This window comes from Rhipicephalus microplus, unplaced genomic scaffold (assembly GCF_043290135.1).
Source record: "Rhipicephalus microplus isolate Deutch F79 unplaced genomic scaffold, USDA_Rmic scaffold_12, whole genome shotgun sequence".
NCBI lineage: Eukaryota > Metazoa > Arthropoda > Arachnida > Ixodida > Ixodidae > Rhipicephalus > Rhipicephalus microplus.
This window is the reverse complement of record NW_027464585.1, coordinates 25386548-25411238: the sequence shown is the minus strand read 5'-3', so window position 1 is coordinate 25411238 and position 24691 is coordinate 25386548. Positions and strand designations below refer to the sequence as shown.

Genomic DNA, 24691 nt, shown 5'->3' with positions numbered 1-24691 from the left:
TTGGCATAATTAGGTGCCATTTTGGTGCCCATAGCGGTCCCGCTGATTTGTCGAAAATACTCTTGGTTAAACTCGAATGAATTTAATTCGAGGACCATCCTCGTCAATGTTGCAATGGCAGAGAAATCTGGGGTGTTAGATTGTCTATGGTTTGTGTACAAAAGTACAAAAGTATAAAAGTACAAAAGTACAAAAGTATATATATATATATATATATATATATATATATATATGTGTATATATATATATATATATATATATATATATATATATATATATATATATATATATATATATATATATATATATATATATATAGTGTGAGCGCGACAAGCGAATGACTCTTTATTCTCTTTGTAATTATCATCACCTGTACATCTTCTTCATCTACAAATATCATCACCAGCGTGATTGAGCTCGAGCCTGGCCGAATAAACCGGTTCCTCACAATATATATATATATGTATATATATATATATATATATATATATATATATATATATATATATATATATATATATATATATATATATATATATTGTTACCACTTATGTAGTTTAGGTATGAGCACCTGTGTAGCGGGGAACAAGGTGGTGGCAGAAGAAGGGGACGTTCGGTTGGTGGCAAGAGCTCACTTGTTCGCGTTCACTGCTGTATACCGTAGAGTCGACCGTTACGTCGGCTCTGAATAAACCCCTCTCGTTGACGTAACAGAATGGTGGAGGTGCTGGGTACGGCACGTCGAAGTACCACGGAGTCACAGCTGTTCGGGGTTCGCCGGAGCCGTCGTCTTGCCGGTGTGCCACCGACAACAGTCGTCATGGCCCAGAGCGTAGGTCAGGAATCTACCACCTCAACTTCGCGCAGGTCTACGCTGGCTACACCTAGGCATCACTACGTGGAACCCCGCCCGTTCGCGGGAATGGCAGGAGAAGATGTGGACTTGTGGCTAACGCATTACAAAAGCGTGAGCCGGTACAACCACTGGAACTCTATCGACCAGATGGATAACGTCACGCTGTTTCTCACGAACACTGCCCTGATGTGGTATGAAAACCACGAACAGCCCTTGACAACAAGGGCTCTTCCTGCTCAAAAACTGAAGAAGTGTTTTGGTGACTCCGACTCAAAAAAGAAAAGCGTGGATCGGACTCTTGCTAGAAGAGCTCAGGCCCCCGGATAAACGTGCACTGCTTATATAGAGGACGTTCTTAAGCTCTGCGAAATTATAAACCCGCAGATGTCTGAAGAAGACAGGGTCGGACACCTCTTGAAAGGCATAGCGGAAGAAGTTTACAACTTTCTGATAGGCAGGGATGACCTCACCTCTGTCTCCGACGTTCAACATCACTGCCGGACGTTTGAAAAACTCAAGCTAGTCGCATTGTTCTGAAATTTGGTAAGCTGGCAAATGTGACAACGGTCACCAATGTAGTCGATAGCCCAACCACTGAACTTGCCGCTACTATTCGGGCAATAGTGCGTGAAGAGCTGCAGCGACAAGGTGGTGGGGTTGACGAAACCATTCCTCATACACCTACTAATCCACCCTACTACACAGCGGCGCCATTAGCTCATTTGCCACTATCGGTATGTGTGACAGACATAAGCGAAACTGGAACTCCGTGGCCACGTCGTGACTCATTCGCGGCCGACCAGCGATATGGCCAACGCCTTCGTTACAACCCCGCCACACACAGGTGGGCAGCCCCCGCTGAGCAAGCTCGTCACCAACCCTTCACAGCTGAGTGGTCTCAGCAACGTCCTCTACCAGTCTGCTACAACTGTGGCTTCGAAGGCCACATTGCCAGGTATTGCAACTACCGGCAGCAGCCAAGGTACGACCGATCAGCCAGATATAATCGTTCTGGCATTACCCGAGCACCGACATTCCCAGGACCGCTACGAAATTGATCTCCGGCCTCTGACCGCAGTGTGAAACCGTCGCCTGCCCCTCGCCCCAACCGATCACCGTTTCCTCGGCACCGCCACTTTTCGCCTCCTATGAAAAACTAGCCGGCGCGGCCGTTGGAGGTGAGGTCGCTGGACAGTCTTCGATTACAACAGATATACCTCCGTTAGCTTCTATGTTTAGAAATCAGGTTCGAGTGCTTATCGATAGTGTACCAACAATGGCGTTGGTGGACACAGGTGCAACCGTGTCAGCGATGAGTTTAGTTTTCTACCCGCCTCCTTGAACGAAAAGTCATGTTTCGTTTGGACCATCCTGATACGTTTCGTGGAGTGAGCGGAGAGGTGTTACAACCTGTTGGTGTTGGCACTGTGACTGTTAGTTTGGCGTGCCAGAACTTTGTTGCAGAGTTTGCTGTTCTCCCTCATACTACACATGACGTCATTCTGGGACTCGATTTCTTGAAGCTGTGTGTTGTTACTGTCGATTGCCGCGTAGAACAAATTACAGTACATTCCGATATCCCAATAAACAATTGTATCGGGCCTTGTGTTGTGTGTTCTGTGTAATAGTGGCTGCGCTTTCTACCAAGAAAGACCAATATCCCAGTTGCGTTTATGGAAAACGCCCTGTCAGGAAAGTGCTCTTTGCGTGTCCGTGGACACAACTGTGCCGCCATTGTCTGCGAAATTTGTCCCTGTTGTCTGTCCATCTGCAAGCGAGGAAATATTTGATGCAACTGTGGAGCCCATGCATCTCAGTAGCATAAAGAAGACAGTTTAAATACCCTACTGCACGCTATCGATTGCGCGAGGGCATACTGATTTATGGGTGATTAACAGCTGTGATAAACCTACAGTGCTGCCAGAGGGTCTGAAACTTGCAGAGATTCGTGAACACCAAGTATTCTCGCTTGCCATCCTTTCTTCATGCGTCAAAGTTGTGACTTTTTTTTCAACGCTGCTATCACACTCTCCACGCTGTCTTCATGCCATGACCGCCACAGAGTGAGCTCCGAGCAAACTCGTCTGCCCAAGGAGAAGTAGCCTTCCTGCATGGCTCCCCTGGCTGTGACTTTCAAATCTGAAGTGACAAGTACCACATGTGTTGGACTGTAATTAGGCGAGCACAGAAGCTCCAGTTTGGTGGGTGGCCTTTAAAAAATTCGTTTAGGTGCATTTATTTAGATTCGATTTACGTAGGTACAGCCTGCTGGCGGTGATATTATTTCGTATAAACATATGTAGCTCGTTGTGAGCTTCAACTCGATCACACTTTTTCGCCTCAGGATTTTTCATTGCCGTATATTTATGAAGAAGTCAATGTAACGGTGATGTAACGACCCATTCGGTTACGCCTTGAAAATTTGCAAGGCAGAATCTTGCCGATGTGCTATGTTCATAATAAATTCTTGTTTCATCATAAAAAATGCCGAATGATGCGGTTAGCATATGGTTATAAATTTATGAGCAAAAAGCGCCGATGAATAAAAAGCGATGACGAGAAGGTAGATAGATAGATAGATAGATAGATAGATAGATAGATAGATAGATAGATAGATAGATAGATAGATAGACAGACAGACAGACAGACAGACAGACATGGGGTTGTATAGATAGATGATAGATAGATAGACATTAACCCGACATGGGGTTGTATCACGAGAGTGCAATGCTTATAGAAATAAATGTAATGTAATGCTTATAGAATTAAATAGGCAGTCCTGCAACAAAAATGGACGTTTCAATAACATTGGTGTCTATTGGCGAAGTATTTCCGAGACAGGACGTGGCTTTGTGGTAGAAAACTTGATTGGCACGCAGAATGCTATGGTTCGATTCCTGCAGAGACACTGCCATTTATTCTTTGCATTCGGCTGGTGATCATGAGAGTACCCAGGGTGTGATCATGATAGTATCCAGATGTAGCCGGATAGCTAAAGAAATAGACAGACAGAGGCGATTTGATTGGATATGTATGGTTTAACGTCCCAAAACCACAGACAGAGGCGAAGATAGACACCTAATGTGCTTTCAGTACGCAAACAAACGCTTGGCCCTTAAAGGTCGACTGAAACATTATTGTTGCAACACTTTCCAATGTTCAGATGATAACTCTAAGGAATTCCTTTGAAATTATAGAACTTGTAAAGGAAACTCATTCCTATACTAGGAAGGAACAAAGAACGAGCTTCTGTTAAAGTTTTAGACGAACGTGTACTACACTGTGCAGATCACCAGACAAAGATTGTTTTGCGCGTATTCTAAAAGCCTTTTGATTTCCGGGTGTAGCATTCTGAAGTGCGGTTCCAAAAACACAGCGTGGTTTATTTGATGAACCTCCGCTATCGTTTCAACTACTTCCATTTTCCTCAGCAGACTACCCCATACCAGTTCATGTCCAAAGTGATTTGTGCCCGAAGAAAAAGAAAAGTATTGCCCACGCCCCTGTCAGCTCAAACGCTGCTAGCTTTCTCTCGCTGTTGTGACCAAGGATTATTATCCCTGTCACACGTGGCAACTTAAGTGCACTTTGATTGAGTGTACTTACGCTAACAAAGTATTATTTTGAGAGTTCGCTGCTACACGAGAAGGCAAAGCATACTTTGGAAACGATAGCAGTGGCAATTGGCCGATTTGTAGCGCAATATATATTAGTATTCTTGCCCCCATGTCTTGTCATCAGACCACGTTGTCTTTAACGAAGTAGCGCCAGTGGCACACGTTGTCGCAAATGACTAGAGAACGACTCACCTTCATATGTGCAAGTGTGCCTGGAAGTAAACAACACCATGGACGCAGCCATTTCACAGCTTGTGCTTCCGAGTCCTCTTGCTGACGTGGCCGCAAACTTCCCGAGATTTAGAGTAGCGAGCTTCTTTGTTTTCGTAGTATGATTCGTTTTATACTTAACAGTATTCCATGAGCGCTACTTAGCGAAACAGCACATTTACATGCAAGCTACTGGTACCGAGGCTACACACTTGAATTCAGTCAAGCGAGTTTGGGTAACACACCTGCCTACAAGTGTACTTTGCAGCGTATGACACTAAACTTCCTCGTGTGACAGCGCACAAATGGCACATGTGCTGAAGTGTACTCGCTCAAAGGGCCCTTAAGCTGTCCCGTGTGAACGGTTATAGGCTGCTGTTTTTGGTTTAAATGGCCTAATATAGTTTCTTATAGTGCAGTAGTTCTTTGATAAGTGCTTTTGTACAGTTCAAACCAGAGATGTATTTTTCTCTGCCTGGGCCAGGGGCTTCTCTCTGCTTTCTTCCACTGATCCGAAATAGTTGCCAGTGGGTATTTTCTTGCGCAAAAGCATATGATACATTCCAGTTTTTTAGTGCCGACCCATGACGGCATCTTTCGGATGAAGAACCCGAAAGTCATTCAGGCAGAATCACGATCGCCAATTGCCAATTTGCAGTTTATAACTGAGGTCCTCCAGCTCGGCAGAGGGAGTATACTGTGCTCTTTTTCAGGCCAGTACTCTGTTCAAAATATTCTGAAGTGCTCGATGTTTTCATCCCAGCCGGTCAGCGCGTTCATACTACCACATTTTCCATGCGTCCGACGTCTAGTACGTGGCCTTGAGCCAACATGCCACCCTCCGAAGTACTAGAATTGTTTCCGCCAGCAGGTGCTGTTTCAGTCTGTCGGTGTGGACGGGTGGTTGATAAGAACAAAATGCTAACTGAGTCTCTCATGGTGTGATTTGCGAGATCAGTCCTGCGATCATAAATTAGGGCTTGGCCTTTAATTTACAGAGGATACCTTCTATCTTCTTGTCGACTTTAATGCATGAAGTGTTGGCGTTATGGGCACACCATAAAGCATGTTGGTCGGTGGTCAGGTGTAGGGTGTGTGGGGAAGGTCAATAAAGAAAATGTTGCCAATGTAATGAAGCCATGCTGCCAATAATAATTGCTGTTCGGAAAAGACACGTTAACTGCAAATGTAGAGATAGTAGAAGGCAGACGGTGTTCTCAGAAGGAAGCAGCACTTGAAATACAAGCACGAAAAGGAGGCTACGTCGGTGTTACAGCCAGTAATACACCAACAATGAAAAAGGCTCTCTTCGTCCCTATTGCGGAAACGTCGAGAATAAGGAAGGAAAATAGAAGGAAAAGAACGGCAGGGAAGTTAACCAGCCTATAGGCAGCCGGTTTGCTACCCTGCGCAAGGAAGGGGGATGAGTGAGATGAAAATAGAGAGCAGAGAGGGAAGAAAGATCGATGTTTTACGCTCTTTAACGAACACGAGAAGAAGCCATGCCACTTTCGCGGACTGATGCAGCCAGTAATCTTCGACGACTTGCTCGTGAAACATCGAGAAAGCAGTGGAAAAGCCAATGGAGTGCATTGCTGGGTATCTTTGTGAGTAATTGACCCAAATTATCTCAAACCATGGGGCTGAAACGCTAGGTACAGTGAAAAATCACGTCAGTCTATCATTTCAGTTTTGGTGACATTTCTGAGAATTAAAAGGAGTATGGCTCAAATACGCCACCGCAGGCTACACAATCTGCACCTGCAGTAGATGAGAGTAGAGTGGGGCGAAGCGAGTTTATCAGGGACGGAATGAATAACTCAGAGGTGATCGAGACAGACCTCGATCGCTAAGGTGCTCAAGATTCCTTTTGTACAAAAAGGCGCCTCACCTGTCCAATCAAAAACCAAAAACTACCAGAAGAAGAGCCTGTCTAAATCTGGTTTTCTTAAAAAAAAGACTCTCAGCAAGGCTGCCACTGAGGCTATATTAGAGAAACAATATAGTCACCTAAAATTCTTCATTATAACTCGCAATTGATTCACTCTACAACAACTCATTTGGTATACTTGGCTTCGAAATGTTCTCCAGATATTACTGCACTTCGAGAAACTGGGCTTTCAACGCACAAGTCTTTTCAAATCAATAGATTCAGATCTTTCCGTCTAGACCGTTCATCGAAAGGTTGAGGTTTGGCGTTTTTGTTAATAATAAAATAAGTCTAAAGGCGAAAATTGCAAATAAGCTCATGTCGCATAAAGGTGAAAATCTCGCCTTAATAACTTTACCACGCTGCATGCCTTTTTTGGTGGTCAATGCATACTTTTCCAAAGATGTAATAATACTCGACGTTCATACGCCGCGGTGACATCTTTTTATCAACATTAAGTTCTTTTCGGCAATTTCAACTCTCATCATACGTGTTGGCGTTGCTGAACTGATCGATGCGGTGAAAGATTTTGGGAGTGAACACTGAATAACAACCCATGTGGTCTTAATTCAAGAACGCCTAGCTATATCAGGGATAGGTTTAGTTGAGCATTAGAGTTAACTTTTCTGAGTTCATGACTCACTTGTTTGTAGCGGAGTGCATTGCGTTTTGCAACCAACAGCGATTACTTGCTCATAATATTCGATATTGCTTGCCAAATCCCAATGTCACGCTCTCAGACTTGAGTACCTAATAGTTACAACAAAATTTAAAATGTATGAATCCGAATCTGTTTTTACCAATAAACTGATGAACAAAAAAGACTAAAGCCACGAGACTTGTTTGCACTGAGAAAAAACATATAAAAATCAGAATGAATTGTTGAATTTGCAATGAGCACAACCCATGGCGGAATTCATGCTATCTTTGTATAGATGGGGATTAACGTCTCAAAACCATGATATATGTTTATGAGAGACGCCTTCGTGGAGGGCTCCGGAAATTTCAACCACCTGACAGAATTATTCATACCGTGCAAAACATTTCTGATGAAGAAGGGCAGCTTCGAGAAAACTTGAGGTTACCTAGTGCCCCGAAAACTGGTCTGATTACCAGTTTTACGCGGAAACTTTTTAACACACAGTTTCTTTAGCTAAGGAAGAGTTTAATAAAGAACAGTGTGTTTACCTTCCCAAATAAAGGAAAAAAGGGCACTGTTTAGATTCATGAAATACCTTAAAATTCCGCCAACTCCAAATAATAAACACGTGAGAATATGTCCTAGAAAGAAACAAATAAATCTTTGAAAATTGTAGTTGAAGGCCTGGAGAGTAGATTTGCATCAACTAAACCTTACATACTACAAAAGTCAGCGTTAACGATAGAATTGACTGAAGTTACAGAGAAAGAGTTAGCTCAAGCAATTCAAGATTTGGCCTCATCAGCTCCAGGTCCGGACAGAATTACACCTGCAATAATACACATATTACATCACGGTGTGACGTGTAAGTACTGCAAGTTATTTGTCAATATATGCCTTGATTTTGTATGATTGCAAACTAGCCAAAATGGTGCCAATACAAAAATGGCGAGGATTCCGAATGCCATTCTAAACATTTGACCCATTTCTCTTCTAATATAGTGAGGGTCGTTGAGAGAGTGTTCCGTAACAGGATTAAAATCTGGAGTGGAGCCCATTGGCACCAGCGCTGCCAGGCAACACTTACAATGATAAGCAGAGGACTGTCAATTAGGCAGATGCCATCCGGGTAACAGGAAACGCTACATCACAGGTATGGTCGGGTTCTTTCCCAGAGCATGATACACACACCACATCTGAGATAGCAATTTTAAAGCACGAAAACACGGTTGCAAACACCGAACTGAAAAATGAAAGCAACGCACGTGCCACAACACCGACCAACCACCTTTAAGATAATGCAGTCACACCGTCGCAGCTGCAGCCCGTAGGCGCCGGTAACGACGACGCCGAGAGCACACCCTAGAAACGTGCAGTCGCCTAAGACCAACGAGCTTTAAAGTCGAGTTAGACTATATAAAGAGCACGCTATCGGCGATTTAAAAAATCCTTCAATTCCTTGGCGAAAGCATTCCTCTCGGGCAGTCTACCCTCGAGGCCCACGGTCATCAATTGGGCCAAGTGGAGCAATACCTTGATCACGTCGTCGCCCCTGCTGTTACAGTGGGTAAGCCGTTGTCGCAACGTACAGCCGTGCCCAGTCCACCATTTCGCGCGGCCCTTAAGCACCAACCGGGTGGTCAGGCCGACTCCTACATGCTTCAAGATAACCAGGCCAAATGACGAGTTGCAAATGTGGCAATGGAACTGCAGGATCTTCACCCGCAAGAAAGCCTTCCTTGCACATTACCTACGTAGCCACGAAGCGAAACCTCACATCATGCTTTTACAAGAGACTGTAGTACCAAGCGCCCGTAGTACAGAGACGTGGTAGCGCCACCCTGGTCGCTGACAAGATTACCTGCACAGCGCACAGACCTAATGTGCCCAAAATTTGACATGTTATGATCGAAATTCTCCCTGTCAACACATCACCACAAAGCGTGTACATCCTTATTGTATACAGTAGTCCCAGCCACCATAGAAAAAGGTTAACACGCTTGCTTTAGAAAGCCGTCTGTCTCGCGGGGACGAACCCGTTAGTGATTGCGGGTGATTTTAACGCCACACATAGCGCCTGGGGCTATGCGTACGACACACCCAAAGGTAAGATGCTTTGGAAAAATGCAAATGACATGGACCTTATTCTTTTTACGGACAAGGCTTTCCCCACTCACACCAGTACATCCACGCAAAGACACACTACGTTGAATCTCTGGTTCGGGAAGAAAATCGCCGAAGTCCGCTGGTCCAATCTCGCGCTAGATCTCGGTAGCGATCACTTCATGTTGACCGTATACCTCGCCACTTTCAGCAGGAAGACCAAGTCGTACGCGTGAGTCGACAGGGCCCTCCTTCGTAAGACCCACGCAGAACGACCTCCTTCCAATACCACACCGAGCTTCGAGACGTGGACGGCCTCACTTAAAGCTAACGTCAACAAGACAACCAAAACTATCTGTTGGACGTGACAACCAAAAATATCGAGAGTCGTCTCGCTCACCTACTCAAGGCTAAACAGTTCCTATTGGCGCGCTGGAAGGGCCGGCGCCTTAATCGGAAATTATGCAAACGCATATCTCAGCCGAACAAGAGCATGATGGATCACTGCTGCATGCAGTCCAAACATCAGTGGGACAGTTTGTCACTCAATTGATAATCAGGTTCGTAATGGCAAAACGTAAAACCTACTGAAACACCTCCTCGATAAAACAAACACCCCCACGAATCAGCGTCATTCAACTGTGAAGATATACCCCGACGACATCACCCACAAGCTCCTATGCATCTCGAATGATCCTTCCGTCACTTACTTCACCGACACCATCAACGAAACATGGAAAAAGGGTGAGATACCCGATGCCTGAAAACTCGCTCACACTGCTCTAATCCCCGAACCGGGAAAGGCACCAGACCTAGATCACCTACACCCCATATCTCTCTCGAGCGTGGCGCAAGGTGGCTGAGCACGTCGTCCTCAACAAAGATGGTCGATACCTCGAAGATGACTGCCCCCTGTACCACGTGTTTGGCTTCCAACAGGGATAATCCACACAAGACGCCATGTTAGTACTAAAGCATCAAATTCTAGACGGCTGAAATGCTCTGGACACTCGCGCAATACTCGGTCTCAATTTAAAAAAGACATTCCACACCATAATTCACTCGTTCCTTTTGAAAGCGATCGAAGACCTAGGCCTGGGGCATCGATTCTACTACTTTATCTGCTTTTTTCTCACACGACGCAGAGCCTTTCTCCACGTGGGAAACCTAGTACCGGAAGAAGTGGAGCTCGGACAGCGGAGCACTTCTCATGAATCTATCCTCTCGTCGACACTTTTCAGCCTTGTGATGATCAGGCTTTCCGAACGACTATCGATAATCTATGGGCTAAACCACACTGTTTATGTGGACAATGTAACTATATGGTGTTCCATAGGGTCGGATGGCATCATTGAGTCCGCCGTGCAAGAGGCCATTGAAAACGTTAACACCTACTTCGAACACACCAGTCTCAGGTGCTCGCCCGCAAATTCGGAGCTCTTGATATACTTGCCTGAAAGCCGAGGTGCCAAGCGCAATTGGTGAAAACCTTCGGTGGAACGCAATTCACCGTCCACACCAAAGACTGCCACACAGTAACCAGTGTAGACACCATCAGGCTTTTCGGCATGGTCATCTACTCTCATGGTGCCAACACCCAAACAGTACAGAAGCTCAGGACTAACGATAGTTATAGCGCGAGAACAGAACGACGACAAAGAGACAAGAAGGAGACGAGCGCTAACTTCCAACTCTCGTCTTGTCATATCGTTTAGCCCAACCTGCAACACTTCTCAGGACTAAGACTGAAAACGATATACGACTCGTACGTAGAGTAGCCAACTGGCCCCATGACCTCAAAGAAGAGAACATGCTGCGTCTTGTACACTTGTTTGTTCTGTGCCACTTAACCTACGTCGCCGCTATACATAAATGGCTACGTGCTGAGCGCGATCAACCGAGTGCCCTTATTTGCAAAATGGTCAAACGAGCCCTCAGCCTCCCTATTACCACTGAAACGCGCGAATTTCTTGAGCTTGGCATACATGACACGCTAGAAGAGATCACCGAGGCTCAGGAACGTGTGCAATTGACCCGACTCACAACCACCGAGGCGTGCTGCCATATTCTGCGTGAGCTCGGTTTCTTCTCCTCGACGGCCAGGGAACACCCACAGTTGTCTATGATTCCCCGTGAAATCCGCGACCTTATCACGATCACTCTCGTTCCCCAAAATTTACACCCCGAATACAACAGAGGCAGGAGCCTCGCACTGGCAACCGCCATTCTCAAGCGCATAGACATGGAAGTGGACAACCTATGGTTCGTGGACGTCGTTGCCTATCACAACAACTGAGCCTTCACTGCGGTCACAGTATCATTCGAGCAGCACATTCTTAACTCTGCTAGAATCCTCATCCGAAAGCCCGAAGGAGCGGAGCAAGTAGCTAAGCTATAAGCATGCTCGACAGCAAACGGGAACTCATCTACAGTGACTCCAGAACGGCCCTCAAAGCCTTCGAACGTAACGTCATCTCCGACCAAGCACTACGTATCCTGCGAAGTGCGGACCCGAGTGCACTGAAGCCCGACACTGTCATCTGGTTCCTCGCCCATCTCGGCCAGGTGCTGGGTGCCCCATCGAACCTCAAAAAAGTTGCCCATGACGCAGCGTGCGCACTTACTGACCACGCCGCCACAGGACAACCCTATCTTGCTGAGTTAGAGACCAAGCGGGATTCGCCTATTACGTACAACGACATAACAAAGCTCTTTTACCTTAAACGCCACATTTTCCCCCCATCCGAGACTTGACAGACCACAGGCGCTCACCCTACACCCATTACAGACCAACGCGTAGCAAAATCTTGCCAAGCTTCACGTTTAATATCCTAATGCATACCCCAGAGACACATGTCCCTCGTCTGGACACACGGTGACACTCGCACACATGCGCTGCGAGTGTACAAACCCTCCTCCCGACTCTACCTCAAACATGTGGGAGAGGTCCCTCAGAAGCTCACTTCTCGCTGGCCAGCATTGAGCCATCCAGCAGGCCCACGAAGCGGCTGCCAGGTGCTCCCTGTTGGTTCCGCATAGACACTTGCTACGCGTGAAGTGCGTCCTGCAACACTGAAATAAAGATTTTTCATTCCATCCATTGAAGAAAACCTACTATTATATCTACTACATCTAAGAGTAGATTGTTCATTCTGGCTTGCACACCCAGACTTACGAAGCCGCATTCAACTTGCTCGCAAAAGGAGACAACATGCTTATCTAGTGACTTTAGGCATAGAGAGAGCATATGATAGTGTGGAGTAGTCAAGAGTTTGGCGGAATACCGTTCGGTCAGGTGAAGACATAGTTGAAAAGCAGGTCACAGGCTAATGTCAAGCAAAACAAATGACGTTTCGGGATCCTTATGCATCCCTTGTTCACATCGGAATTACAGCTGAGCAACAGGTTCTTACGTACCATGGAGAGCATGACGCAAAATCTAAGAGTGCATATGCTTTAGTGTGCGAAATAATCAACTGATTGTTTTACTAGTCTTCTGAATGATTAGTGATTTGAGGTTCAGTCTCCTTGTGAAATTCTTCTACGTGGTTACGATGCGTGCCTTTTCCCAGCTTATCTCATGGCCCGTCTTCTCGGCATGCTCTGCCAGTGAATCTGTCACTGTGTGGCCTTAAGCCACGTCAAATTCTTGGCTGCATCAGACGTCTGCAGTAACTAGCCTCCGGAACTCCAATAATTTCACAAGTGAAATGAGGTGTACCAATGTGGGTATCAACGGAGTACTGTTTTGTTTTGATGTCTACTCCCTCTTCACAAATTTTTCCGTCGACCTTGATGAGATTTTCCCCTCTCGGCCCTGATTCCCATCATACAAAATCCTAAACAGCCAGCTGCAAGATTATCTTGCAAATTCAAAAACGAATATTACCATATCCACAGATGCTTCAGTAATTGATGCAAAGAGAGGTGAAGGTTTATACTCGCAGTCGCTTGGCTGGTCTTTTTCTTTAAGACTACCGAACTTTATCCCCTTTTTTGGTGCTTAACTGTTGGCGATGATTCTAGCGCTATAAAAGCTAGCTTTGAATGCCCATAAAGCAATAATATTTACTGATTCCTTGTCAGTGTGTGCGTCGACTATGGCGTCATCAAAATCTATGGTCTTAAAGACCATAGCTCCTTAAGCTAGCCCCACCTCAACTGCAGCTATTAAAATTTGATAGGCACGTGGGCATTGCGGGTTGGAAATAAATGAAATCAACCACTCTCTAGCACGAGCGGTATTGAATGGTTCAGTATTATTGGTCTTCCCCGAAGTGGCCACAATCTCCCGACGAGATAAAAGAAACTTTCACTACGTGGAGAACCATGTCATCAATAACGTCGCCAACAATTTTTCCGAACTTAAAATTTTTTGTTGAAAGTCGAGTGGTGTCCTACAAGACAATTATGAGTCATAATTTTCAGATATATGTGTCGTCTCCCCCCATTAAATTTATATTCACACAGCACTGGTCTAGCGATATCACCTCTATTCAACATTTGTTCAGTGCCAGAACCAATCAAAGCACTATTCCTAATATGTCGCCAATACAGAAGCAGGACTGGTAGTTGGGCTAGTTGTTGATACATTATGGGCAGTAATAGTGCACATATAGATTGCAAAAGAAAGGCCTTTAGTCACCCGATTCGCTAACCTAGGCTGGACTTCATAATTGAGAATATACTTTCCTTCAGTGCTTCGAATCTGGGCTTCAACCAAAAGAACGCTTTTGATGCTGTTTGTACTTACCTTCATAAAACTAAACAATCTGACCTTTTACTTGCGTGAGCATTATTTAGGCAAGAATTATTCAACATAAAAGAATTTTTGTTAAATCACGCTCACTTCTGCGCAAGATAACGACTGTATTGTCTCATCTGAACGAGCGAAAACAATTATTGCACTCTTTCCTTCTTACATACGTTTTTTTTTGTTTTGCATAAATATTGAATACAAAAGAAGTCTAACTAAATTACGTTAGCAAGTCTTGGCTGATCCTTCCGAATGGGTGTGAGCCAAGATTGTGAATACATCATCATCATCATTAGATGCCCTCTTCCCCCCTGCAGACAAGTGGCCATGGGCGTTTGAATAAAATTTGTACAGATGGAGCTGCGGAGGAACGTAGATACGAGTTGTGAGAAACATTGCAGCAGAGAGTAACTTTGCCGCCAGAAAAGGTAACTTATTCCAGTCGCAGCGATGCAGAAGATTTTTGCCGTGAAAGCCCTTAGTCTAATGTCTGTGCCTCCGCGAGTGATGACACTGAAAGGTCGGCGGTGCCCGTCTAGGCATTGATGGTAATACGACTGAGCGTCCGCTGCACTCTTAAAGCTGGCTTTCACATAACGGAAGTATGTGGTGATTTAGTCGATGAAATCCAGGTGTCACAGCCCTCTACGAGTGTGCGTAGCACTGCAGGGACACAAAGCCAAAATAAGTGCCTTGTGGTCGGTAAAAATGGCAAATTTTCGTTCTTCAAGGAAGAAACTGAAATGCTTCACCAGGTGGTAGGCCGCGAGGAGCTTCCACATGAAAGTACAGCATCGGAGCCCAAGTTAGAGTAACCATAGGGGAAAAGTAGAAAAGTTGCAACCAGGTGGCAGAGAAGTTTGACTCGCTTGGCTTTTGAAGTCGAGAGTAGTGCTTCTAGAGGCCGCAGCATTGTAGAGCGTGTAGAGATGAGTTCTCGGGCCGCTGCATCTGCATCATCATTGCGGTTGTCCATGTTTGGTAGGTCCCCCTTGTGGGCTAAGAACCACTTTATGGCGATGGTTGGCCCGGTCGGGTGACGTTCCAAGGTTCACGAGGCTCTGGCGAGCCCCATGATCCGCTCCACCTCCCTCCAGGCCGTGCTTCTAGCGTAGTTCCTGACCGCTGTTTAGGAGTCGCTCAGGATTGTCTGAACACCCGGTACTCCCATCGCCAGGCCGATTGCTGCTTCTTCTGTCATCATCAAATGAACTCATCAGGTGCCGCGAGAGCTCTCGCTGTCGGGATGACAGCGAGAGCATCCCCGCGGGTGTCGGCGACGAACAAGACTCCAAACCCCTAGTCAACTACGGCGAGAACTCAGGAGGCACAGGGAAGAAAGAAGAGAATACCCGGTGCCACGTTGAGAACTTTCAGCGCGGAGTCGCTGTTGCTTCGTTACTTACAAGTGAAGTGCGCGTTATCCCCAGCGATGGCGTGCCACATATGTCCCGAGATGTTCGCAAGCCCGGTGTGCAGTATATGCGAATAAGAACTGCCGACACTAGGACACATAGTGAGGGGGGACAGTGCAGCGATACCGGGTGGTGGTTCGTCCGACGGTGCCGACGGTGATGTGTGCGGCAGGGCTGGGATATATCATGGTGGAGTAACTGGTGCCGACGACAGCCCTGCCCGCCAAAAAGTGCCAGCGCAGATGGAGTAGTGGATCCGCTCGATGGACTGCCAACCTCAGAAATGGGCGATTCAGCGGCTCGAGGGGGCCCTGGCCTGGCAGAGGAGAACGGGAACTCGTCACCCACAAGCGTGGGGCGCGGGAACCCAAGTACCATTTGTCGGGTCAGGTTCAACCCACGAGTTCTTGGCCAAGTGTTTCTAGGACTGCCTAGTGTTTCAGGACCGTGCCCGGCGAGGCCAGCACCTACCCCACGCAAAATCCTGTGAATGAAGTCTGTTCTCTCTCTATTTCTGTGTAGGGATGAAGCAGTGTTAAAAATGGAGGAGTCTGAGAAAACGTCGCAGACTACGTGTGGACGTGGGATGTGGGTAGTCAGATGTTTTTTTTACAGCTGAAGCACGAAAAAACTGGACAGTGGACGAAGAGGACAACCAGGACAAGCGCTAACTTTCCTACTCCTGCTGCTGCTATTATAATATACAAAAGTTCCCTGCAGCAAAGTTTTACTTTGTCTTGACCCTAGTTCTCGGATCGATATGAATTTGAGTATATTGTTTTACCTGTTATAAAGGCTGTGCAGTCTCTAATGTTGGATAACGTGTATGAATCTAGAACGGTAACTGCATTATTGAGAGCCCAATAATCACGACAGGGCCGCCAGCCATTGTTGTTCTCGGAAACCATGTGTAGCGACGACGACTAGGAGCTTGATAACGGACAAATGATCTGCAGCTGTACCTTATGCTCGAACTTGCTGCAAGCAATTTGGAGTTGATCGCGGCCAGGTCGGCGAAAGCGGCAGTGAAAAGGTGCGCCTGTGTTTACGATGCAGTGGGTCTCAGTGTGCTTGTGGGTCTTATTCATTGGAGGCTGCGTAGTAATCTTCTGAAACTTGTTGAGCAGAGCTGTATATTTTGACCAAAATAGTTTCACAAAAGCGAGGTTTTGCCTGTAGCTAGCACGTAATAGAAAATAATTTACCATGAGAAGCCGGTATAGTTATTCAACAGTCGACGGTGGTTGGTAACCACGAGCAAGAAAAAATGCGTTAGCAATTCTGCACCTAAGATTGCGTAGCGTACGCCTGCTATCTAAAATAATCACTAAAGTCCCTTTTTGACACTGGGATCAAGGGTTAGAGACTTCTGTTCGTAAGTTTCAATGACAGAATGAATTGCTTTTTAAACGCGAAGCATTTCTTTTTGCATGCGAAGCATTTCTTAGCGAACTTCAGCGACTTTGAGCATATCTATCTATCTATCTATCTATCTATCTATCTATCTATCTATCTATCTATCTATCTATCTATCTATCTATCTATCTATCTATCTATCTATCTATCTATCTATCTATCTATCTATCTATCTATCTATCTATCTATCTATCTATCTATCTATCTATTTATCTATCTCTAGCCGCCTACTACTTTTAGCTCTCCTGGCTGTTTGAATAATCGTTTTTATACCAAACTTAGTATGGCATAACATGACTGTATGAAGAGCATATCAGTTTAGTCATAACATGAAAATCATGACATGTATGTCATGAATGTCATGATTTACATTTCATGGTCATGCAGCTCTTGCGGTGGTTTCGTTCACATGACTTGTTGATAAACTGGTATCGTATGACATGATTGCATGGCGAACACAAGCGACAGACCCTAACATAAAAATCATGGCATGCGTGTGATGTAAGAACATGATTACATGCCATGCTCATGATGAGCTCGGGGCCATTTCGTTTGTGTCACATCTACGAAACTTGGTAATACGGTACGTGAATGGATGAAGAAAGTATGGGATTGGTGCAAAAATGATAATGATGAGATGCGTGTGATGTAAAGAGATGGCTACATGCCACGCTCATAATGCGCTCGCGGCGGTCTCGCTAGCTTCTTTTTATACCAAATTTGGTGTAACGGGATGTCAATGGATGACGAAGATATGAGACAGGTGCAAACATGATTAACATGACATGCGTGTCACGTAACAACATGACTACATGCCACGCTCATGATGTGCTCGCAGCCATTTCGTTAGCGTCACATATGTGAAGTTTGATATTACGGTACGTGAATGGACGACATAGGTAAATAACACATTCAATCATGATAATCACGACATGTGTGCCATGTAATAACATGACTACATGCCACACTCATGATGCGATCGCGACCGTTTTGCTAATTTCACATATGCCAAATCTGATATTACGTGACGTCAATGGATGACGATGGTATGTGACTGGTGCAAACATGATGAACATGAGATGCGTGTTATGTGACAACATGACTACATGCCACAGTCAAGGTGCCAATACATTTCGACATGACACGGCGCGCGTGCGCGCCGGTGTTCATTTCGTCGCGTAACACCAGCGTTGACACGCCAGTCACCGGTCCTGCCTTATACTCGCAGGCACGCGCCGGCTGCATTGCTTTTACGCATGCGCGTTTCAGCGCTACTGGCGTCCTTCTGTTACGAAAAGAGGCAGACGCAGTGCTCTCTGGGTAACGTAGTGTGAGTGAAACGCAGCATGTCGCATTTCGCGCCGGTTGGCGTCGGACCGCGCCGATGCACGCTGGTCGCACCGGTCGCGCCTGGCGTCAGACTGAAGTTCTCACGTATTGCTAACGTATAACTTCACTGTGCCCGACGTGCGCGTGCGTCAACGTTACGTTGGAGTAGATGGGATCCTTCATGACGCACTCGCGGCCGTTTTGCTAGCTCTACATATACCATATTTGGTGTATCGTGACGTCAATTGATGACGAAGGGATAAGACCGATCAAACATAATATTTATGATACGCGTGTTAGGCAAGAACATGACACCTTACCACGTTCATAAAGTGCTAGCGGCCGTTTCGCTGGGTTCACATATACTAAGTTTGGCATCACGTTATGTGAATAAATGACGAAAGTAAACGACACATCCAAACATAATAATCGTGACACTGAAGTCGGGTACGGCATAATTTACCTCCACCTCGTATTGTTTTGGTGATCTTAAAGTGACATATCAACCTTCCTAATCCGTGCTTCGCATGTTATTGATTCCCACTGTACGTGGGATCTGCCAAGTTTTTTGTTATTCGATTTTTTTGGGATATATGGTGTTGACTTGATGCAATAAGCAATACTGATGAAATGCAATATTTCTCCTACATTTCAGTGAGACTCCCAATTTCGTGTGGAATTTTTCGGCAACATTCCGAAATTCCACGATATAATATAAGCCCTCTCGTTTCTTGGCCAATTTCATCTCAGTAGGTGTGAGCCACAGTTGAAGGCTAACGAAAAAAAGAATTCTAAATTGAACTGAATGCAATAATATTTACCGACTCACTGTCTGTCTGTATGTCACTCACAGCATCATCAAAATCATTGGCCTAAACGACATTTCTCACTTTCGTCACCCAACATCTGACGCTATGAAATCAGTATGAATACCGGGTGATCGTGAACTAAAGATAAACAAAATATCTGACTCAGCACGAGTGGCAGTGAATAATCCAATAAGTTCGCTCTTTCTTATAATGGCCACAATTGCTGCGAGAAGATATAGAAAATTCTCGCTTTGTGCAGATGTCTTGGAATCGGTAACGTCATGGGCAGCGTTTAGTCGTTTAAATTTCCGTGTAAAATGAAGGGGCGTCATGGTAGAAAAATGGAAGTCAAATTAACTAGATCGCAGTGTCGTGTCCCCTCGTTAAATTTGTATTCACACACAGATGGTCTGGTGATAGCTCCTGTATGCGACTTTTGTTTAGAAACCGAAACAATAGAACGTTATTTTTTATCGTATCGCTGGAAAGGAATGCTAAGAAAAATACTTGTTGTTATCCCTTTCGGAAAGTTCCCATGCCATGAAGTACTAACGTGTAAACTCAGCAAGTACGGGGCACGTGATGTGGTTCTTGAACTAATGAAAGTCTATTTACCGAACTGCCACCAGTATGTTTGTATAAACACTATCACATCCTCTTATACAAATATATTAAGAGGAATACCGCTAGGCTCGATACTTGGCCCTTTGTTATTCCTAATTGATATAAATGAACTGTGTTATATGCCATATTCACCCAAGTTAATAATGCATGTAGATGACACTAACACACTCTTCAGCGGTACATTCATTCTAGAGCTTCAACGCCAGATTAATGACTACCTATATCTGCTGTCGAGTTATTTTAGTTTAAGTAAATTGCAACCTAATGTTCGTATTACGCAATACGTGGTGTTTTCTCCCACCTAATAGACCACGTAGCTACAATTAGACTGCTTTATTTGAGGATGGAGAGATAGAGCAAGTCACCAGCCAGAAGTATTTAGGCACGTGGTTTACCGATACCCTGACAAATAATGCACATGTAGATAAATTAACCATAGAACTTAGTGTAACCGTGGGATGTTCATTCAAGCTCAGCGCAGTTTTGCCAAAATGGTTACAAGTAGAATTATTTTATGCACTTTTCTACTTTAAATTGACACTGTATATTAGTATGGGAAACAACCACTCAGGCGAACTAAAACAATTACCAGTTCTTCAGAAAAGAGTCTTACGAGCGTTTCAGAAACACCACGGCATTACCAGAGACTTGAAAACTTGACCACTCTTCGAAAAATAAGAAATGTTAAAGGCAACACAGCTCTATCACCTCAGACATTTACATTGGGTTAAGCAAAATAAGCCCCGTTGATCGCATGCGTCAGCAGCGCCAAAAAATCCCAACACGGAAGACAAATTATGGAAAACAACACGTTCGATACCAGATGCCTACAATGCTAAATTGTCTACTAGGTCTTATGAACTACAATTTCATATCTTCTAACATCATTATCAAAACCATCCTAATGCATCATAATATTTAATGCAATGCCTAAACTGTGTTTGCTTATTAATATCTTGTTTATAAACTTGCTATATGCCACGAGGATCTCATGTATTTTCACGTTATGCAACAATGAAGTTTTGTTGTAATGTTACATCGTGCTGAATTTGTTTTGTGTTTAATTCACATTTCGTATTAGGACTATGCTAATGTTTGTTGTATTTTCGTGCAAATATATTTAAAAAACGTGTTGTGTGGCTTGCGCGCCAAACTGTATTCAGGAGCAAAGGCCCTTCGTCAGGCTGTATAGTCTTTAGTCTCTGTTCTTGCTCCTATAATATTTTAGGGCAAATAATTTTCAATTCAATTCAATTCAATGTTGGCAGTGAATATTATATTTGCAAACATTACCTTTCTTAGATACTACGCTTTGGGTTTCAGCAAGAACTATGGTTTTGATGCCGTTTGTTCATACCTTCATGAAACAAAAACTATCAGGTTTTTAACTGGCTAATTGTGTCTATTTAGTGCAGCAACAGTTTCCCATAAAAAGGTTATTTATTAATATTATAATATTTTATTCCCATGATTTTTAGTTAAAATAATCGCCATACAGCCTAGTCAAAATGGGAAGAAGAAAAAAGTTGTTGCACTGTTTTCGCTTTACATACGTAATTTATTTCATTAAGATGTATTAATAACTCAAGTGATCAATTCTCGGCCGATTCCTTTGACAGGGTATGAGCTATACTTGAAGCCAACATCATCATCATCATCATTCTCAAATTGTAACGTTCAAGCAGCGCTGTTAAATTGGCCGAAGTAGGCAAGATGAACCACCTCAGCCGAGCTCGCAAATATGCCGAACAAGCCGTATACCTTGAGCTTGTGTCACGCGACCACATGGCAGCGGTGGCACATTACACTCAGGCAGCCGTGCATCTCGAGAGTGCCCTGGAGATCATCCTCTGTCGCATCCGCACGTACGCTGCCAAGCTCGAGACACTCAGGTGAGCCAACTGTGCGTGAAATGTGAAAGGGCATCTTGGCACTTGTAACACATAAAAAGTACAGAAGCACAGCGGCGCGACGTGGACACAGTGCTGCCTGAGCGTCGTGCTTGTGGGTTTCTGTCTTTCCTGTTGGTGTTAAGATGTAATATGAAAATGACTATGCTCTCGTTCTTACGAGTGGATAGGCCGTCGTAAACACTCATTCGTTGAATCGTACCTGTAGGAAAATATCACTGTTGGAGGCTGAACTAACTCGCCCTAAGAATAGTTATGGTGGGTTTGTTCTGCAGGTTGAAAAAAGCACTACCTGCAATATGGCACATAGTGTGGACTCGGGTTAAGTTCTGAAGTGTTCTAGCTCGCGCGAGCGGGTCATCCATGAACTTAGCTCGAAATACCGCGGTACATATAAGACAGAAAGAAGGAAAAAGAAAGAAAGAAGGAAAGGAAGAAAGAAAGAGAGAAAGAAAGAAAGACGATACAATTGTAAAAAAAAAGTGGCAGATACCACGTCAAAATGGTTGATTGGGCGAGTTGGTGATACATGACTAATTATGAAATGGAAGCGCACAACGTTGAAGCAGACGGAAAGACAGGGACAAGCGCTACCCTGTTAGCGCTTGTCCCTGTCTTTCCGTCTGCTTCAACGTTGTGCGCTTCCATTTCATAATTAGTCAGATACCACGTATCTGGGAATTGACGTTATGCGAAGCATGCGGAGGGAAGTTGACCATGTTGCATTTTTTTATTGAGTGAAACGTCATGAAATGATGGTAAATACTTTGTTACAATGAAAGATTTTTATTTGAAGATGGCCTGATGGAAAGGTGCTGAATGGCTGCCGCATGGCACCGATCCGCTTGCAAGACACGCACTCTTCTTCCTCCCCTTCTCTTTGTCCTTCCTGTCGCGCTAGCGCAGCGCTCCTCCCTCCACAGACGAAGCCCGCTGGGCGAGTAACGGCTGCATGAACGTGGGGTCGCGTAGGTGACAGCGCTTTAGACGCATGGAGTGATTAAGTTACGTCTGCCGAGAACGGTAGCCATGATTTGAGAGACGGGCTATCGAGTACGTCAAGTCACGGAGGCGATTGACGATGACCAAGGGGCCGGTGTAACAGTCAAACTGCTGCTTGGGAGAGTTGGTTCACGATCTATTAGACAGATCTATCAGCGCAAAAAAAAAGTCAGAACTTTTAGAGAAGAAACGCACACACACAGGCCAGAAAATTTTGCCACAGGCCAAGCTTGCAAAACAGGCTCTAGAGCCAAATCATGTCGCTTTTATCGCAAGACACGTGTTTGTGCCGTGAGCCATAGGTGATCTTGGAACGGTCCTGGGATCCCAATGTATCAAGTCGAGCTACACGCCGTGCTTCCTCTGTGCGGCAAAGTCTGGGCTATAAAAAGGTCCGCATGAGTATGAAATAGAAGAATGGTGTCAAGGAAGAATCGGGGTGGTCGAATGTCAAGGAGGTAAAAGGGGCCGTATTCAGTGGCTTCATGCCTGGCCGAGTTGTAGGCGTACGTAATAAAAGAGAGGATTTCCTCCTAATTTCTTTGCCTTGAATTGGCGTACATAGAACTCATATTGGTGAGCGTTCTCTTCGTGCGCTCGACGAGACCGTTTGTCTGCGGATGATGAGGCGTCGCGTGGTAAAATTAACAATCACAGAGATGCAAGAGCTCTTTGACCACGTTGGCAACGAACTGGCGTCCACGATCACTCACAATAAAGCGAGGTTGTCCGTGGCGAAGCATGACTGTCGACAGAAGGAAACTTAAAACATTGATTGCCATGGATGTTGACATTGCGGTGGTCTCCGCATAACGCGACAGGTGGTCAACACAAACGCTGAAACAACGATTGTTGTTTGATGAGCGTGGGAAAAGGCCGACAAGATCCACTCCCATCATTTTGAAATGTGAAGACGGTGGTGTCATAAGGGGAAAGAGCCTTACCGGGGCACTGTTCCGGCGCCTGAATTGTTGAGATTTCTCACAAGTGGGCAGATACTTTTTTATAGTCTTTCTCATTCTAGGCCAGCAGAATCTACCTTGAATGCGGTGAGACGTTTTGGCTAAACCCATGAGTTAATTTCCTTCTCCTCTACTAGCTTCTACACTAGCTAAGGAGGTAAGGGGTTTTAGTTTCGGAATGGGTCCCCTCGATGACTTGAGTGCTCGGTGGCAGTGCGAAGGAGGAGCCGTATTCGGGTGAAGAGACGCTTTATTGCAGCACCCAGGCGTCTGCCGAGTGCAAGCCGAAACCTCCGCTCCCCATTTCACATTAAAACACCCTGTTATCAACCCTCGGTTTAACAAAGGGTCTTCACACAAGCCAATCACACGTTGGGGCTCACATCATCCCAACCAATCGCAGAACGACTTTCATAACAGGCAGTGCATTGGTAAAAACCACGTTACCAAATACAGCACGTGAAGGAATAGGCTCTCCGCGTGTCACACTTTCTTCCATGCCAGGCAGTGTATCGGCCGATATCCGCGTAGTTTTCACGCCCGAGCTACATCAGCTTCTCAATAAACACCGCTTCGTAGAAGCTGCCTTCAGCGCGGAGAGTACTCCGTCAGGCCCTGTGCGTTGACCAGCTGTGCACGCGACAGCGAGGCTCCCCGCCACCCTAACAACTCTCGGTAATGACGTATAGCGGGGGAGGATAAGCTCGTCTCCGCGCCTCAACCATGTCTCGGTCAGCCCAGCGGTTGCGTCCCTGCGTCATTCTCAATGGCACAGATGCGTGCCACGAATGAACTCAGACGGTGGCGCTTTGCCTACATCTTGCAAGACGCCCTTCTGAGTAAGCTTTACCCTTCTAGTCTTAGACGGGGATGTCCTTGATAGTTTCGCTCGTGAACGTTGTGAACGAAGGAGTCTCCTTTCTTTTCCGTGCGTGAGTCTTCCGCGCTCGCCTTCACGGAAACCGATCGGCCTCGTGAGTTGACGGGTCGGGAACACCATGCTCTGCAGCAGCTGCATTATCTGTGTTACACACAACATGCCGTTAATTGTTGCCTCATACTAACTCCATGTGTCCGGCGGTCCCATCATCGTGCATAGCATGGAGCATGTC

At 45.3% G+C, this 24691-nt stretch overlaps 1 protein-coding gene across 1 annotated transcript in view; it reads left to right on the top strand.

Moving 5' to 3' along the window:
• Positions 1–21340: 21340 nt before the first annotated feature.
• Positions 21341–24691, top strand: part of LOC119167815 (vacuolar protein sorting-associated protein 4B) — a 50841-nt gene continuing 47490 nt past the window's right edge. Inside the window, exon 1 of the mRNA XM_075882321.1 lies at positions 21341–21597. Within this exon, the coding sequence (XP_075738436.1) occupies positions 21419–21597 (179 nt within the window). The 5' untranslated portion in view covers positions 21341–21418. The remainder of the gene's footprint in view (positions 21598–24691) is intronic.